Source organism: Pistacia vera, unplaced genomic scaffold, assembly GCF_008641045.1.
Source record: "Pistacia vera cultivar Batoury unplaced genomic scaffold, PisVer_v2 Contig77, whole genome shotgun sequence".
Taxonomy (NCBI): domain Eukaryota; kingdom Viridiplantae; phylum Streptophyta; class Magnoliopsida; order Sapindales; family Anacardiaceae; genus Pistacia; species Pistacia vera.
The window spans coordinates 1,366,013-1,385,481 of record NW_022196634.1 but is presented as its reverse complement, the minus strand read 5'-3'; the positions used below and the strand labels follow the sequence as shown (position 1 = coordinate 1,385,481).

At 35.4% G+C, this 19,469-nt stretch overlaps 1 protein-coding gene and 1 pseudogene across 1 annotated transcript; both read left to right on the top strand.

Moving 5' to 3' along the window:
• Window positions 1-337: 337 nt before the first annotated feature.
• LOC116116352 lies at window positions 338-13,781 on the top strand (annotated as a pseudogene).
• Window positions 13,782-16,325: 2,544 nt separating this feature from the next.
• On the top strand, window positions 16,326-16,778 carry LOC116116351. Its single transcript, XM_031402439.1, has one exon. The coding sequence runs from the start codon at window positions 16,326-16,328 to the stop codon at window positions 16,776-16,778; it is 453 nt and encodes a 150-aa protein (XP_031258299.1).
• The last annotated feature ends 2,691 nt before the right edge of the window (window positions 16,779-19,469 follow it).

Sequence of the window (19,469 nt, the reverse complement as noted above, 5' to 3'; positions counted from 1 at the left end):
ATTAATTATTAATTATAATGAAATCTATTAAAAAATTTCAACATTAATCGCATTTACTTCTTCTTAATTGTATAATACATTGTTATAATTTTATAACTTCTAGTTTGAATTTGTATTAATTACTACACTTAATTGCCCAATAACTGACAATTAATTACTCCACTATAAGTTCTCAACAACCAGCCAATTTTAATTAATTTATTTAATAACGAATTATTAGATTGTTGGCATTATAAATATAAAGCATGTCAGCTACAACTAGCAGAGAAACAATCTCTTTCTCTAGAAAACCAGAATTTTAATTGAAGGTGTTTTTTTTTTCTTGTTTAAAAAATTCATGAACTTGGCTATTGCTCTGACCAACAAAGTGTATCTCTGGGATACTTCAAATAGTTCCACTTCATAACTTGTTACCATTGATGATGAAGATGGGCCAGTTACAAGCATTAGTTGGGCTCCTGAAGGGCAACACTTAGCCATTGGCTCGAATATTTCACATGTCCAGAAACGAGATTCTGGTTTCAATAGACTGGCTTGTGATTTGTTCTATTTGTTTTTTGTTGTTCTTGAACTAGTATATTTTGGTTTCGAATTTGCCAATAACGTCTTTTAATTTAATTGTTTCATTGATTTTCTTTGTATTTATTTTTCTTTCTTTTTTGTAGCCAACAACATTGAGAGGTGGTCATAGATTACGAGTTAATTCACTGGCTTGGAACTGTTACATACTTTTTTTTGTATGTATGGTTTTTTAATTAATTATTATTTTTGTGTCAGAGAACACATCATTGATACCTATAGGGGACACCGACAAGAGGTCGTGGGCTCAAATGGCCACCTTCAGGCTGGTAGTTAGCAAGTAGGGGAAACGATAATATCCTTTACATATGGGAGAGTTCCATGGCCTCTACATATTCCCCAAACCAGTGGCTTCACAAACTAGAAGACCATACGGCTACAGTAAAAGCCACAGCTTGGTGTCCATTCCAGCGGAATTTATTAGCCTCTAGTGGAGGTGGGAGTGACCCATGCATTAAGTTCTGGAAAACCCACACATGTTCTTGCTTCAATTCAGTGGACACTGGCTCTGAGATTTGTGCTATTCTTTGGAAAAGACATGAGCATGAATTGCTTAGCTCACATGGATTTACAAAAAATCAGCCCACCCTTTGGAAATACCCATCAATGGTGAAGATGACAGATTCCACTAGTCATACCTCTAGGGTTCTTTTCGTGGCTCGGGAACACTAATATCACATTGATCGAACAAGTAAAATCCAAATATGGCAAATACTCCCAGAGGGGAGGTGAATAGGAGATTAAAATGTATAATAATAAAACCCCAACAACAAGAACTATAAGTAACCTCAAAGATAAGCAATAGGAAAAGGATAGAGTTATCCAAAAGTGTACACCAAAATTGTACACCGAATGACGTGACAAAATCCTAACAGTTGATTAATATTAACTTATAATGAATCAACGGTCAAGATTTTGCCATGTCATTCGGTGCACAAATTCGATGCACACCCGTTGGTAACTGTAGCATTACTCTAAGCAATAAATGATAGAGAAAAGAAAAATGTTCAGAGATTTATAGTGGTCCGAAGCTATATCCACAAGCCTCCTATATCCACTTCTAAAAGGTAACTTCCTTAAGGTTTCACTAGAATCGGATTTCGCCTTTACACTAGTACAATAGTTTTCACATGTTTTCGCCTTTAGATTTATAGGATTTCACCTAAGGATATTAGATAAAGGTTTTGTGAATGATTGCCTCTAAGCTAGGCTAATACATAATGGATTCAAGTGTTATCTCTAAAGATGTTAGTTTAGTACAAAATGAGATATTGATTTTGAGCTCTAGGGTTTGCAAGATTGAATGTTGGATGATGCTAGGTTCTCTCTCTTTAATTCTTGCAATAACTCGTCCTTTTAAAGTCTTCACCAACCCTTGAAAGATTAGAGCTGTTGTTGCATTTAATGCACTTCTGAAAAGTTACATAATCTAGAGGAATGGTCATTCCAATATTGGGAACGGATGTTCCTGACAATAACGATCACTTTAATTTGAATTCTAGGGTTTGGAATGGTCGGTCCCTTAAATGGAATGGTTGTTACCCTATCGCGAATGGGCGTTACCCTATCACAAGTTGTTGTTCCATTCTAGATCTCTTAAAGTCCACAAATTCTAGAACCTTGAACGACTTTATGCAATGGTGTTGCTCCTTCCTGGAATGGCTTGAAGACAACTAGGAACAGGCATTCGTCAAGGCCGTTCTTGATTTACTTGAAGATCTATCAACCTTGACTTGAGCTCGAAAATTCTAGGGTCCAAAATCTTGACTTCAGCTTGGAACGGGTGCTCTAATAATCCTATTTTTCCCTATGATTTTTGTAGATGCAAAAAATCTATCATCATGAAAATAGGGTCTGATCCCGTGAGGTTGAGACCACTGACAATCCGCTAGACCTGTACACATGAAAGGACAATCGTGAAACTTCCAAAAAACACAGGGGTGGTGCTTGCCGTAAGCACTCCGATGCTCAAGTCAACAAGGTTGAAAGAGATTATTTGATAAGAATTAAGGAGATGAAGAATTACCAGGAGTCTTGTCGGAAGCTAGGACTACGGCGGAGGTGTCGGGTTCTCGGGAGCAAGAACTTTAGGAGCAAATAAATGGTTTTGAGTAGTGTAGATTGACTATGGGAGATAGCATGCCTAATGAGAGGGCAAGCTTTTGCTTTTATAGTGAACCCAAGGGGTTAGAATCCTAGTAGGACACTAAGTCTTATTTTGGGAGATAATCCCTATCATGAAAGAGATATGATTTCTTGACTTTATCAGATTAAGTTTGATAGTTTGAGTAAGATTTGAAATCTTGGTAGAAGAGGAAATAGAATGAGATTCTGATTTCCTATTTATGGACTGTTGCAGGCTAATGGGTTGAAACCCAGTTTATCTTAACTTATGGGATAACCCAACTCATAGAGTGAGTAGTTCACAAGGTGATTGTAAGCGTAGGCCCAATCGGGATTGAGTTAAGGCCTTGGGCTGTGACATGTTTATTTCGTTATTGGGCCTTGTCAAGCCCAAGACGATTTTTGGCCCTAATAGTTAGCCCCCCACTCTCTAAGTTAAAGAGTATTTAGCTTAGAGAGTTGATTTAATCGAATGAGTGTAGACTGAGTGGATTAGTGATAGTAGCTCGTTAGGTCGAATGGATCATTGTATGGATTGGGTTGATGACTTGTAGATTTGAGGTGCAAGTCCTTCAATCGATCTGGGCCGATTGAATGTGTAAATCTGTAAATCGGTCTGGGTCGATCGAAGGTGTATACTTATGAATCGGTCTGGACTGATCGAAGCTGTAAACTTATGAATCGGTCTGGGCTGATCGAAAGTGTAAACTTATGAATCGGTCTGGGCAGATCGAAGGTGTAACTTATGAATCGGTCTGGGCCAATCGAAGGTGTAAACTTATGAATCGATTTGGGCCAATCGAAGGTGTAAACTTATGAATCGGTGTGTAAACTTATGAATCAGTCTGGGCCGTTCAAAGGTGTAAACTTACAAATCGGTATGGGCTGATCAAATGTGTAAACTTATGAATCCGTCTAGGCCGAATCAAATGTGTAAACTTATGAATCGGTCTGGGCCGATCGAAGGTGTAAACTTATGAATCGGTATGGGCCGATCGAAGGTGTAACTTATGAATCAGTCTGGGCCAATCGAATGTGTAACTTATGAATTAGTCTGGGCCGATCGCAGGTGTAAACTTATGAATCGATCTGGACCGATCGAAGGTGTAGACTTATGAATCGGTCTAGGCCGATCGAAGGTGTAAACTTATGAATCGGTTTGGGCCAATCGAAGGTGTAAACTTATGAATCGGTCTAGGCCGTTCGAAGGTGTAAACTTATGAATCGGTATGGACCAATCGAAGGTGTGGACTTATGAATCAGTCAGGGCTGATCGAAGGTGTAACTTATGAATCGGTCAAGGCTGATCGAAGGTGTAGACTTATGAGCCAATCAAAGGTGTAGACTTATGAATCGATTTGAGCTGATCGAAGGTGTAAACTTATGAATCGGTATGGGCTGATCGAAGATGTAAATTATGAATCGGTTTGGGCCGATCGAAGGTGTAACTTATGAATCGGTCTGGGCCAATTGAAGATGTAAACTTATGAATCGGTCTGGGCCGATCGAATGTGTAAACTTATGAATAGTTTGGATCGTCGAAGGTGTAACTTATGAATCGATCTGGGCCGATCGAAGGTGTATGCCAAGTGGAGATTGTATGGAGCTTGTGGTCGAGTCAGCGTGACCGACTTGTAGTTGAAAATCAATGTATTGGGCCTTGTGGCCGAGTCGATGTAAACCAATTGTAGTTGAAAAAATTATAGATACTAAGTATCAAGACCCTATCGACGTGACTGACTTTGTAGTTTAAAACCTTTGAGGGTTATGTGGCCCAGTCGACGTGACCGACTTTGTAGTTGAAAACATTTGATTAAAGCTGGAGCAGTGACATGCATGGCGTGCATGTTTTAAGCAAAGTGTCGAATGGAGAGTCAATATGCATGATGTGCATGTGTTATGGACTGAATGAAGAGTGAGCTAAATGGAAAAATGGGCTGCATGTATTTAAGTAATGGGCTGAATAGAGAAAGATTTAACCAAATAGAGTGTTAGTTAAAAGGAGATAATGACACATACCTTTCCCCTTCGAGTGTTGCCACCCATGCTTGTTGGACTGAGTGGAGAGAGGGGTGTTGCTTTCTATGTGGGAGCTGAACCAATTGAAGTTGAGTGGGCACGTGATTTATTTTTGGGCTGACCCGATTGGGCACGTTGATATTGTATGTGCAGACCCAAATATCATTGAGTGGACTACTCATGTTGTTTAGTGGTGCTAAGTTGCAGTGAGGAATGGATAGTTTGCAAACAGTGGGGAGCGTGAGGCCTTTTGTGACAGGTGTGCTGGAGATTGTGATGTGAAGGTGGTTTGAGTTGATATGTATTGGTTGGGAAGGGGCGATTGTTTGAGTTTGGAGTTTTGGAATATGGTGGAGCAAGGAGATTAGGCGAGAGTGGGGTGGCGTCACTTAAGCAGGTTTTGTTTGGGCGGTTTCTCTTTGTGTTTAGTAGATGACTTTGGGTGTTTTGAGAGGATTACTGCTTTGTTTTTAGGATTCAACTGTGTAATTGGAGAAGCTGTTAGGGCAATTTTAGGAGAACAGGTGGACGGGTTTTGGGTTTCAAAGTGGTGGCAAATCTCCTCGAAGTTGAATTGAGATGGGATCAAGGTTGGTCGAGTTTGAGTTACCTTCCAATGGAGCGGAGGTCCTAGAGATATTGGCGTATTGCGGTATCTTCTTGAATGAACAAATTGACTGGTTTTATGGCGGGTAATTGCAAAGCTCTGATGACGGTGGTAGACCACCTGGTGGTTTGATGATTGAAGTGAAAAGGCACTTGTAAAGAGGTTAGAGATAAAAGCTATTGCCTTATCTGAACAGAGGATTAGAGAAGAGAGATTGTTGAAGCAAAGTCAATGAATCAACTGGTTAAGGAACACCACTTTAAACTCTAACACATTATTATTCTATTATTAATTTAGAACAATAATATGAGCTTCAAGGTCTTTAACTACCCGCTGAATGGATATAATATAAAATAAATTATATATGCCGAATAGATATAATATGGCATGTGAATAGATAAAACAAACGAAGAAAAAAAAATTCTTATCGTGATGGGATTTTCTGATTAACATTGTCAATCAAAAGGAGTTCCATGTCGCCTCCCATGTTATAAGTCGTCGTTGGCAGATGATTGTCAGGGCCCCATGGTGGGCGCCAAACTGTAGATGCAAAAAATCTACTGTCATGAAAATAGGGTCTAATCTCGTGAGGTTGAGGTCACTGACAATCCGCTAGATTTGTACACATGAAAGGACAAGCGTGAAGCTTCTAGAAAACACCGAGGTGGTGTTTTTCGTAGGCACTCCGATGCTCAAGTCAACAAGGCTGAAAGATATTATTTGATAAGAATTAAGAAGATGAAGAATTACCAGGAGTCTTGTCGGAAGCTAGGACTACGGCGGAGGTGTCGGGTTCTCGGGAGCAAGAACTTTAGGAGCAAATAAATGGTTTTGAGTAGTGTAGATTGACTATGGGAGATAGCATGCCTAATGAGAGGGCAAGCTTTTGTTTTTATAGTGAAACCAAGGGGTTGGAATCCTAGTAGGACACTAAGTCTTATTTTGGGAGATAATCCCTATCATGAAAGAGATATGATTTCTTGACTTTATCAGATTAAGTTTGATAGTTTGAGTAAGATTTGAAATCTTGGTAGAAGAGGAAATAGAATGGGATTCTGATTTCCTATTTATGGACTGTTGCAGGCTAATGGGTTGAAACCCACTTTAGCTTAACTTATAGGATAGCCCAACTCATAGAGTGAGTAGTTTACAAGGTGATTTTAAGCGTAAGCCTAATCGGGATTGGGTTGAGGCCTTGGGCCGTGACATGTTTATTTCGTTATTGGGTCTTATCAAGCCCAAGACGATTTTTGGCCCTAACAATTTTGCATTGAATTTTGATAGGATTTAGGATACTTCTTATACAATTTTGGCCATAATTGCTACCTAATTCTATTAATTTTTCTTTGTAGGCCTAAACAATGATTTTGAGCATAAATGACAGTTTTGAGCGTAAATTACGTAACTTGAGTTTGGAAACTTGGAATGACTTGAATTTAGAATCTTTGGAAAGCTGAGAAGCAGAGCTACAACTTTTATGTTTTGGGTGTTTCCTAATTCTTACTGGAAGAGGGTGAAAACTTTGCTTGAAATAGTGAACAGTATGTTGGGAACTGAAGAAAAACGTCTTAGGACGTGCTTCAGGATTTTGGCCATAACTTGAGCTGTTGACCTCGGATTGGGCTGATTTTGAAACTAGTAGAAATATAATTTAAAGGTAAACAATTAATCACTTTACCACTTTTCTAGATTCAGATGTTATCATGCTCAAATTTGGCCTGAAAGATCTTCACCGCGGCAAGGAAAAATCTTCACCGCGGTGAAACTGTGTCAGATGCGAAAAAAAATAAAGCAACGCGTTTTAGCTTACTAGGGCTTCATCCTTAAGTCAAACAGGTATAAATTGGCATGAAAAGGGAAGGGAAAAGGGTCTTGGTTCATCATTTGGGAGGCAGCTCTTGGAAGGAGAAGATTATTGGAGATTTGGGCTTCAAATTAGAGAAGATTTCTCCATCTTTTGCTTGTTTTTCAATGATAAACCTTGATTCAGTTTGTTTTTGTTATTTTATTTTGTTTTTTAGTATGAACTGAGTTGTTTAGCTAGGGTTTGATGTAAACTTGATACAATTATTCAATTTTATATGAATTGACTTACTTTGAGTTTTAATTTCATGATTGAGTGTTTATCTCTTTGCTTAATGAATTTTGAATACTTGATCACCATTCAAATGTGTGTTGTTCACAATGAGACTGAGAAGTGATTTGTGATATGTGCCTCTTGAGATAAATACCATAGATTGAGCGAAAGTTAGAGATAAATACCATAGATTGAGCGAAAGCTAGAGATAAATAAACGCGATCTATGAAATCTAGATAGAATTCCACACAGCTTAAGAGACTTGAACTATTAAACTTAAATTATTGGGTTCGGAAGGTTAATAGGAATAGGTGGGTGGTATAGCCTGAGAAGGAGTACCAAACAACTTAGGGAATTCGATTTTCAATCAAGTAATTAGAACTTGGGTAATAGATTTTACGATTTGTGTTAGCGTATCTAGGTGAAATCAACACCCTCGCATTTTTTAGCATTGTTTAATTAGTTAAGTTGTTGGGTTTTGCTTTAATTTTATTATCATTCATTAATATTTTGTTAATTTGTATTTAGTTTGTTAATTTGCCATCAATCCAATTTATTGTTGCTTCAATTAGGACTTAAACTAGAGAAATCATTACCTAGTAACACTATCCTAATGGGAACGATACTCTACTTATCACTTTATACTTTTTGTGACTAACTAGTGCACTTGCTACATATGCATGTTTATGAAAGCATGCATCATGTTCCTCTTCAGGTTGCAAAAGTGTCAAGATTCCAGAGTTGTGAACGACTTGATGGAACAACGTCATTCTTATGGAATGGGCTGAATGAATGGTCGTGCATCTTAGTCATTCCTTCTTACATCACAAATGATGTTCAGATCACTAATGTGTGTTAACCTTTTTGAATTAGACTTGACATGTTTAGGATGACTAGCTAGGATGGTCGTGCAGATTGGTCATTCCAATTCTGACTTGAGTTTTCTTCAAAAGGATTTGTGCTTCATTTTGGACAAATTGTGAATGGGCATGGGGAACGGTGTAGTTCCAAAATTGAGCGACCTGACTAGAGATTATTTTCTAGAAAAACTAGATTGGACAAGCATCCCATTTGCGTGAACGGTCGTTCCACCTGTTAAAGTAGGTGCCCTAGAGCCAATTAATTATTGTAATATTGACTTTTTGTAAATCATGTCTATTTATCAATAAAAGACATTTTCTTCTATATCATGTAATTTATAATTGTATGTCTTCATATATGTTCTTAGGATGGTGGAACCGTGACAAGGGTATCAAGTATTTTAAATCTCGATAGTGAGAACCCTATGATCACATATGGTGGCCATTCTAGAAATGTTTATAGCTCCAGTATTATTTTGATTAAGGGCACATATAATACGGTAAGACTATGATAGTGTTGAAAGACCCTTTTAAAAGACAGTGACTGATTTCACTTGTCAAGGTTGTTTGATGACAACCTAGTGCAACACATGAGTGCTTGTTGTAGGCAAGTTTACCATACTAACCCACTAGAGGATTCCACATAGATGGTAATCTCAATGTCTTTGGAATAAATCCTCTAACGGATGATGGTGCATGTGATCCTTAGACTTGAGATCATCGGAGCGTCTTGTACATTAATTGGTGTAGTTTGACACTAGCTCAACATAATTCTATTCAAGACTATCAGAATGGTAATGGTTGGCTGCATTGAAAAGTGTATCAATAGATGGTGGATTAACAAATGATTCATCACTTCTAGGTACAAGAGAAGTTATCTCACTACGCAGTTTGGTAATTGGCAACAATAATAAATCTATGGCCATAGCGGGATTGAGTTATTGTTCAATCCAATTTGTTATTCTGATCATTGGTCAAGTAACCGAATAACAAGATATCAAGGATATCTAAGGTTGACACTATATATTTTTAGTTTGACATGATATGTTGTGTTATTTATTTATTTTTTTAATGTTTTTACTGCTGAAAATCTTGATAGTGTATGGATGGAGACTTTGCACCAATGGTTGAACTTGTGAAAGTTCACAAGAAGTATGACTTTTTGTTAGTCTTAGATGATGTATCATTAAACATAATTATTATGTAATTTGCAATCCACTTTTATTCTCTGCACTCAGTCAAACCGAATATTCATTTTTATTAGTATTTTAAATAATTATTAATTAATATTACTGTTTTGTAGGTAAACTAAAACGACGTCGCAAAATGCTTGGTTTGGGTAGACAAGTACTTAATAATTATCCCAGTTTGTATTGATACGAAGCACATTTATCTTATTACTCTCTTAGCGCATACACAATCACACACTCGATTAACAACAAGATTGAAAAAGAGCTCAAGGCGAAGATGCCTTCACTGGACGAAAAGCATGTGATGGAACCCGAGGAAGTCGGTCATGAACTACTACTTTATAGTAGACTCTCATCATCACCTGTTGAGATTCCTAAAATCGTCTTACTGGAACCTTCCAAGAAAGGATGGTGCTGGAATAAGCTTAAGAGTAGAGGGGTGCTCAAGGGGGATAAGAGGAAGAAAGTTCAGTTCCTGAGAAATGATGAGACAGAGAAATTGTTAAAGAAGCAATAGGATGATGTGGCTGTTATACATACAAATGAAACAGCAGTAGTGGTGGTCTCAGTTTGGTGGTTAGGAACTACACTGAGGTTAATAAGAGAAGTTTTGGTGTTGGTAGTAATGACATTGAAGCATTCATATTTTGTAACAAAAATTAGTTGATAACATTTTAAATTACTAGGATGAAGGATTTTATGAGTAGACAATTATTTGGTTGAAAATGACTTTATTCATGTTTTATTGTTTATATTAGAATTTTTCTTATGATGTCGTATTATCTATTTAATATAAAAATTTGCTATAAATTTGTAATTATTATTAAATTTGTTAATTATAGTAATATTTGTTACAATTAATTTTAAACAAAGCGATAAATTATAAATTCTTGATATAAATTATTTGTTCCATTGCAAATAATAATAATATTTAGCTATAAATTAAAAGTATTCATAACAAGTAATTTCAATATTTAGCTATTAACACACTATGTCTATAGCAATATCTTTTCATATATAGATATGACTTCTATATGTCTGTAGCAAATAATCTTTTTATTTAGTTACGAATTTAGTGGTTACGTAGCTAAAATGTCAATATATTTGCTATGGATATTATTTTTGTAGCAAAATTTTTCAAGTTTTAGTAACAAATTTATATTTGTGTAGCTAAAATGCAAACATAGCTATACAAGACTATTCTCCACGGCTATAAAGGCAAAACTTTTGCTATAAGCTTACTATTGTTATGGCAAAAACATTTAAGTTTTTAGTTACATATTAATTTCATTCATAGCAAAAAATATAAATTGTTAGCTACGCAAGCAAAAAGTTACATGGCTAACTTTTAGCTACGCCACTTCTAGCTACAACAAGCTATAAAACATTGCATTTGTAGCTAAACTATTTAGCTATACAAATTCATATTTTTAGCTACAATGAACGCCATGGTTAGAAATGCATAATGTTGTAGTGTATTTCTATACCTTAGTCTTAATGAGATAACAGATGATGAGAGGATTGATTGCATAGTAATCATAACATTGAGAGGTAGCATTCTTCGCCGAGTCTCTGTCTGTTGGGTGGTCATGATGTCTTGCTAGAGATCAATCTTTGTCTATGAATAGTAAAAGGATTGATTAGTAGTCAATCATGATACTATTTCACTACCAACACAATATAGAGCCTAAGGGTCACACACATAAGAAAGTTGAAATCTCGAAGTATAAAACTTTAGAGCTTTAGGGGCTTATGATGTGGATTGTCATGATTTTAGGATCATGTCATTGCATAATTCTGGGATTCAGTAAGGACTGTTTAATAAGCTGAGTCAAGAATAGCAATTTATATTATTTAGTGGAAAGAAGCATTTTAGGCATTTTGACCTTAAGGTATTTTGGTAATTTTGTTGTGTAATTAAGTGAATGAAAATTTACTTAATTCTGGAGTTGTCGCTCATGCCTATTTCTTTATGAAATAGACTTAACAAAATTACATTTTTTCATTTAAAATAAAATACCCATTAAAGTTATTCCACCATGGAATAGGCTATTCCTACTTGGAATAGGGTTATGCCTTATTCCTAAATGGAATAGGGTTTTGTGTGTGTATCCAAACACAAGGCACTGTTGTGAAATCCGCAAGTGCACATAATCGTGCAAGTAATAAAGATCAAGTAACGAGTGTTGAACCTCAAGAGAATTACTACTACCAAGTACCACACTAACTTATCTTATTTCTATTTCATTTATCATATTTTTAGAATGATTCAATGAAAAATAAAACAAAGTAGGAAAAAAAAAAAAAAAAATTTATCAATACTTAGGTAGGAACTCAATATGACTAAACCTATAGCATAGATTTCACACCAATTTAATCCTATGCATTGACAATTATCGTTAACCCAATTAAGCTTATTCTAAAGGCCGAACTCCCTAATATTTCGCTAACTTTCTCTCGAACAATTAACAAATTAACTCCTAATTACCAACCCAAATTATCTCTAATAAGATTTAAGCAATTGGAGATCATTAAGTTCTATGGAATTTACCAGAGCCTCACAGATCGCGGTAACCTAGCTCTAGCGTTCGCTCAATCTATGGTTTATTACCTTAGACTAATTAGGTTTCATCTTTCAATCTCAACCTAACCCATAAAATCGTTCAACTCTAGGGCCCTTAAGAATTGAAAGCTTTAATAATAAAACTTAGAACAAAACTTAATAAAAATTAGCAACAAATAATTCAATGCATATTCATAAAATTGGGCTACATCTTAGCCCTAGAAAATTAGTCCATACTTTCAATAATAAAGCAACCATTGTATTCATAAACATGAGTATAAGAAATAATAGAAAAACTTCTCTAATTGGTGACCCAAAATTGCAGGAATTTGCAATCTCCAAAGAACGGCTAAACTTCTCTCCTTTCTAATCTCCTTTCTAATATTAGCTAAAGACTTATATTTATACTCCTAGGGTTTTAGGGTTATGATTCCCACTATCCTAATCACTTTAGAACTCTTAAAACAGGAAATGCACATAATAAATTCAATGTTAAAAATTCTAGAATCCCAATTGTGCCACGACACTGTGCCTATGCATAGTTGATTCTACCGCAAAACTTTGCAATCTTGAAAATACTGTGATTTTTTAGCATGATAATGTTTGAATCTGGCTAAGCGGTAAGATATGAATTGTAGTCCTTTGAACAGCTTTCCAACGGTTCAAGAATCATTTCAATCCAAAATATACAGCTTAGCTTATTGTTGAATTACTAATGTGTGTTCAAAACTAGAGCGTTTTCCAGGATTTTCACTTTAACTTCAAATCACCATAACTTCTTTGTTTCAACTCTGAATCACAAACTGTTTGATTTTTGTCGTCCCACATTCCATTGTCAACATAATCTTCATCTGAATGTCATCTTTAAGAACTTATAACCCGAAAACACTCAAAACATACTTGTGATCTCATAAAAGTCATTTATGAAATAATTAAGTTAGATTGAATAAATTAAACCTAATTTCCCATAAGTAATTCTCATAAACCACTAAGTACACGTATATTTTCAAGCTCTTATCAGGCATTAAACCCTAGGCTTATATAAAGAAAAGGTTCAGCTAAAATGAAGAGAGAGAATTTAATTTATATCATTAAAAACCTAGCTGCCTCCTTTTGTCACTATCATCATAAATAGCACAAGATTGATCTACCAGTCAATCGATTCTTGTTCTTATCAGATTGGTTTCATGTGAACTACGTAAGTACGTGTCTATACTTGATACCACTTGTGAAGAAATCGTTTCTTTGAAGGGAAGGAGCCACCAATAGAGGTATAATCTATTTCCTTGTATGAATTTATATTAAAATGCACATATTCTTTGCTCTTGATCTTGGATTAGATTGGTTCTGGGCTTAATTTATTTTATTTTATTCTACTGCGTTTTTCCCAAATGACTAACACCACCTGGAAAATTTGCATTTTTCTTTTGGTTATGACTTATATCACACCATTGAACAATGTTAATCTATTAATTAATCACTCTTTTTGATTAGTTATGGCACATCAAAACACATGAAGGCTCAACATAACATTACCTTCTAGATAGATCGTTTTCAAGAAATATTGGTTTATCATTTATGTTCTAATTATTCCATCTGTTGCATGATTGTTTTCTTTTTCTAGAGCCCCGATGGATACACAGTGGCATCTGTGGCCAGAGATGAGACTATGAGAATCTGGAATGTCTTTGGGACCCTTGAAAAGGCTAAACCTGCGCCTAAAACAAAACATGAATCATTCTCTCATTTAATCATCCATTGAAGATCAAGACAAAAGCGGTCTAAGAATGCAATGTTGTCCTAATTCAACTATGAGATGTATTTTAATAAGCATGATCAGGACCATGAATGATGTTTTTTGTCTATACATTTGTTGGTATAATATACATACATTCATAGTTTAGAGTATTTTTTGCACTTGGATAAGTACATAATTCTTTTTCGTGCAGTATTATTAAATGGTTTATTTAATTTAATAAAGTTTCAATTAGAGATCAATTGACAGTGGAGGATCTAGTAGACATAGAAAGCAATGTTTGAAGTAATTGAAATATAATATTATGCACGTAGATATATTTTTATAGAGACACCAGATGAAAATCATATCCACATCTTATAATTTATTTATTTTCTTCTTTTGTGTTCATCATGTGCTTTACGTAAATTAAATATATAGCTTTAAATAAGAAGAAAATGGTCTAACTGTGACAATAGTCTGATTGCTGGTAGCAGCAAGCAAATATAATTTATAAGAAGCAGGCAACCAACAACACGCTGTTGTGAAGTCCTATCATATCTAAGATTAACACTAGTGCGGGAGAAATAGGGGAAGAAGAAGAAGAAAGAAATATGGGGAAAAAGAGAGGAAAAATAAAGAAATAAATTTTAACTCTTAAAGGTGGTTGTTGTATTTGCTAGAGGGAGGACATTAAATTTTGTTGACTTAGCAAGCCAAGCTATTATGGAGCTTGACTAGTGGCTCTATCCTCTATATAAGAAATGATCTCTCATTTGCATTGGCCATTCATTTGGTTTATGAACCAAGTGGCAAGAATGGAAGAAGAGAGACTGAGGAAAGAAAATGATAAAAGAGGGAAAAAAAAAAATTTGGAAGTGGGAGATAATTGTAGGATTTTAATCGAATAAAGTGTGGAATAATAAACAAAAATTTTATTCGAAACCCATTTAATCTTGGATTATAGATTGATGTTAATAACCCATTCAAAACAAACATATATATAAAAGATTGAAAACTGTTGACCTCTCATATGTTTTGCTGTGCCAAAACTATCTAAAAAGTTGATTGAACACTAACCATAACATGCTAAGGTATGACTCAAGTCATAACCAAACCAAAACAGGTCTAATAGGTGGTTCAATAGTGCATAAGCAATTTTTTGCTTAGGTACGATTGTGCATGATCAAGGCACGACCGTTCCTTAAGAAAAAGTTGTCGTGCAACATAGCATGACATCGTTCCTCTTGGTCGTTAAACACATTGCCAATTTGAAGTGGCACTTGCACGACCATGTGCCCAAGTTCAAAAGTCAATATAATTCAAATTCATAACACTTTGCGCTCTTGACTTAATCTCAAAGATCAAAGTCAAAACTCAAAGATCAAAATTGGAACAACTGTTCCTTGTGGTGGAATGACCATTTGTATCTGAAGAAGTTTTGCACGACATCGTTCCAAGAGGTCATTCACTCCTCTAGAAATTTAAGAAGATTTGAAAGAACATCTAGATGTGATCAGTTTGCATGATGGAATGACTGTGTAGTGGTCTTGCACAATCATACAACGTGGTGGAATTACTGTTCCAATTAACCTAGATCTAAAAAATATGACTGTTGTGTTAGGAAAGGCCGTTCACAATTATGGAACGACCGTTCCTATGGGTTCTATAGGCTTTATTAGAATTGTATTAAATGCTGCAACAACTAATTCTTTTTGGGTTATAAAAGTTCGACGCTCCTAGGTTATTTTACATAGAAGAGATAAGAAAAACTTCATAATATAATCCCTAGAGCTCAAGATCCAAATTAATACTCTCACTTGTACTCATCCTGTAAACCTTTGGGAGATCATTCGCTCTTATTGTGTGTAAATGCCTACTTGAAAGAGGCAATCAGTCACAAACTACTTTAAATCCTTTCCTTGGTGGCGAAATCCTGTAAAACTAGGTGCAATCCTGTAAATCTATGTGTGTAAGGCAAAAATCATTGTGAAAACTATTGTATGGGCAAAACCCGATTCTAATGGAACTTCAAGGAAGTTGCCTTGAAAAAGTGGATGTAGGAGGCTTGTGGATATAGCTTCAAACCACTATAAATTGTTGAGCATTTCTCTCTCTCTCTCTCTCTCTCTCTCTCTCTCTCTCTCTCTCTCTCTCAACTTCTTATTACATTGCATTGTTATTGGTTGAGCATCATTTATTGCACTTGTTCTTGCATTCATTATTCATACTTATTGTCTACAAGTTGAATGCATTTATTACTCTCTTCAAAGCATATTGTTTTTAGTAATATCTTTATCATTCTTGAGTTGTTGAGTTTAGTCATTGAACATTGTCTTGATAGACTCATCATTTGCTTTAAGCTTCATTGATAACTTGTGGAAAATATTTAATCATACTTAGGGTTTAACAATTGGTATCAAAGGTTGAGCTCTTGTGTTGAAAGCCTGACGATTTCAAGAGTTAATCGATCTACATGGCTGGTTCACCTACACCATTGTTTAGTGAGGTCATCGCACCACTAAACCCCTATTGTTTTGTGGTACTAACTACACACAATGGAGAACTAGAATGAGACTCCACATTAGATCTATAGAATATAACTTGTGGAAAATAGTTGAGCAAGGGAATTTTGTTCCCATGAATGAGTCAACGGCCCTTGCCAAAGATGAAGAACATTATACGACCGAAGATGAAAAGAAATTGATTCTAAATGATAAAGCTCTTAACATCTTGTTTTGCGCTCTTGATTCTACAGAGTTTGGAAGAGTTTTGGCATGCGAAACAACTGAAGATGCTTGGGAAAGTCTTCAAACCACTCATGAAGGAACAAGTCAAGTGAAGGAATCAAAGATTGAGATGTTATTCCGTGACTATGAGTTGTTTGGGATGAAAACTAGAGAAAGCATCATTGACATATACAAGAGATTCTCTAACCTAATAAATGATCTCAAAGGTCTTGGAAAGAGTTTTGCAACTCTTGAGCTTGTGAAGAAAATTCTTTGTTCATTGCCGGAAAGTTGAACAATGAGGGTGACCATAATTGAAGAATCAAAAGATCTCACTCAAATGAACATGGATGAGCTCATTGGTAGGTTATTGTCATTTGAGATGAAAAGAAAACCAAGAGAGGAAGAGACTAAGCCAAAGAGGGAGATTGCCCTCAAGACTGTGGATGAAGAAGAAGAAGGTGATAATTCTTCTATGGAAGAAGATGAAATCAACTTCTTAGCAAAGAGGTTCACAAAGTTTCTTGGAAGGAAAAAAAGATTCAAGGGAAAGCCATTCCAAAGATTCAAACCAAGAAACCAAGATGATAAAGGCAAATTGAAGATAATTTATCATGGATGTAAAAAGCCTAGTCATATCCGTCAAGATTCTCCTCAAGCTAAATGGAAGAAGAAGGACAAGAAGGAAAAATTCTACAAAAAAAAAGTTCTTGTCACCACTTGGAGTGGAGGTGATGGTTCAAGTGATGAGGATGAGTCAACTGAAGAGCAAGCCAACCTTTGTTTCATGGCTAAAGAAGATAATTCGGAAGGAGACTCCGAATCCGAGGTAAAAGACTCTCAACACTATTCTTTTCATGAATTGCAATGTTCATTTGAATCATTAATGGAANTTCTCCTCAAGCTAAATGGAAGAAGAAGGACAAGAAGGAAAAAAAAAAAAAAAAAAAGGTTCTTGTCGCCACTTGGAGTGGAGGTGATGATTCAAGTGATGAGGATTAGTCAAATGAAGAGCAAGCCAACCTTTGTTTCATGGCCAAAAAAGATAATTCGGAAGGAGACTCCGAATCCGAGGTAAAAGACTCTCAACACTATTCTTTTCATGAATTGCAATGTTCATTTGAATCATTAATGGAAGGATTTTAAAAATGGTCTTTAAAGAATAGAAAGTTGAAAAACCAAGCATGGATAACGAAAGTTGAATATGAGCAACTTTTGGATAATGTTGCAGAGCTTAAAAATGAAATTGATTGTGTTTCTTGAGATAAGATTGTTTTGGAAAGAGAATTAGATTATTATAAGATTATTTGTGATGTTTTGCAAAAGGAATATCTTGAATTGAAAAATGAGCTTGACAACACAAAAGAGATTTTGAGCAAATTCACTTCGGGAAGCAAAGGACTTGATGAAATTCTTACTTCACAAAGATGTGCTTTTAACAAAAAAAGTTTAGGTTATAACATGTTTTCAAATGAAAAACCTTTTGACAAATCACATGAACCATCCATTAATGCATTATCTAGAAAATATGGTTTTTGCAAGTATATTGGTCATAGCACACACAAATGTCCTATTAGGAAAGGCAAACCTTATGTGATAAAAAGGGTTTGGATTCCTAAGGGAATGATTGGAACTAACTCCCATGGACCTAAGACCATTTGGGTACCAAAAAGTACATGAATGTTTTCTTTGTGTAGGTATGTCTTGCAGCAATGAAATTTGGAGCAAACAAGTAGTTTCTTGATAGTGGATGCTCAAGACATATGACGGGAGACAAGAGCTTTTTCACCTCATTAAAGCCAAAGAATAAAGGAAATTTCCCTTTCTGTGACAACTCAAAAGGAAAGATCATTAGCATTGGTTCTATTGGTAACAAGTCTCTAACTATTCATGATATATTGCTTGTTTATGGATTAAAGCATAACTTGTTAAACATTAGTCAATTGAGTGACAAAGGCCTTAAAGTTGTTTTTCAATCCATGTGTTGTGAAGTTGTTAATTCTTGCACAAATAGCATTGCATTCATAGGTTATAAACATTCAAATGTTTATATTGTTGATTTGTGCAGCATTGCATCCAAAGATCTTTGTCTTGTGTCTACAAAAGATGAAAATAGTTGGCTTTGGTATAGAGGACTAGGTCATGCAAGCATAGATGTCATTACAAAGCTTTCTAAAAATGATTTAGTGCATGGTTTGCCTAAGCTTGTTTTCAAAAGAGATCATAGTTGTAATGCATGTGCTAAAGGCAAACAAACTCGTATTTGTTTACATCCAATAATGTTGTTTCAACTTCTAGACCTTTACAATTGTTGCATATGGATTTGTGTGGTCCCACAAGGACAACTAGTCTAGGAGGTAAGCATTATTGTTTTGTGATTGTTGATGATTACTCACGTTTTACTTGGGTATTGTTTCTTGCGCACAAAAATGATGCATTCAAATCATTCTTGCCATTGATTAGGAAGTTGCAAAACCAATTAGGCTATGCAATTACATGCACTAGAAGTGATCATGGAAAAGAATTTGAAAACACATTGTTTGAATCATATTTCAATAAGCATGGCATTGAGCATAATTTCTCAGCACCTAGGACTCCTCAACAAAATGGAGTTGTTGAGAGAAGAAATAGAGTTTTGGTAGAAATGGCTAAGACCATGTTGTGTGAGCATGACATACCTAGATATTTTTGGGCCGAAGCGGTTAATACTTCATGTTATATCATCAATAAAGCCATGATTAGGTCAATCCTCAAGAAAACTCCCTATGAGTTATTCAAAGGGAAAAAGTCAAATATTGCATATTTTTATCCCTTTGGTTCTAAATGCTTTGTGCTTAATAATGGTAAGGACAACCTTGGAAAATTCGAGGTCAAATCGGATGAAGCAACTTTCCTTGGTTATTCTTCACATTCAAAAGCATATAGTCTTCAACAAAAGAACTCTCTTAGTTGAAGAATCTATACATGTGTTATTTGATGAATCTTC

Coding starts and splice junctions, on each gene's coding strand:
- LOC116116351 (XM_031402439.1), top strand. CDS start 16,326: ATGAGACTCCACATTAGATCTATAGAATATAACTTGTGGAAAATAGTT.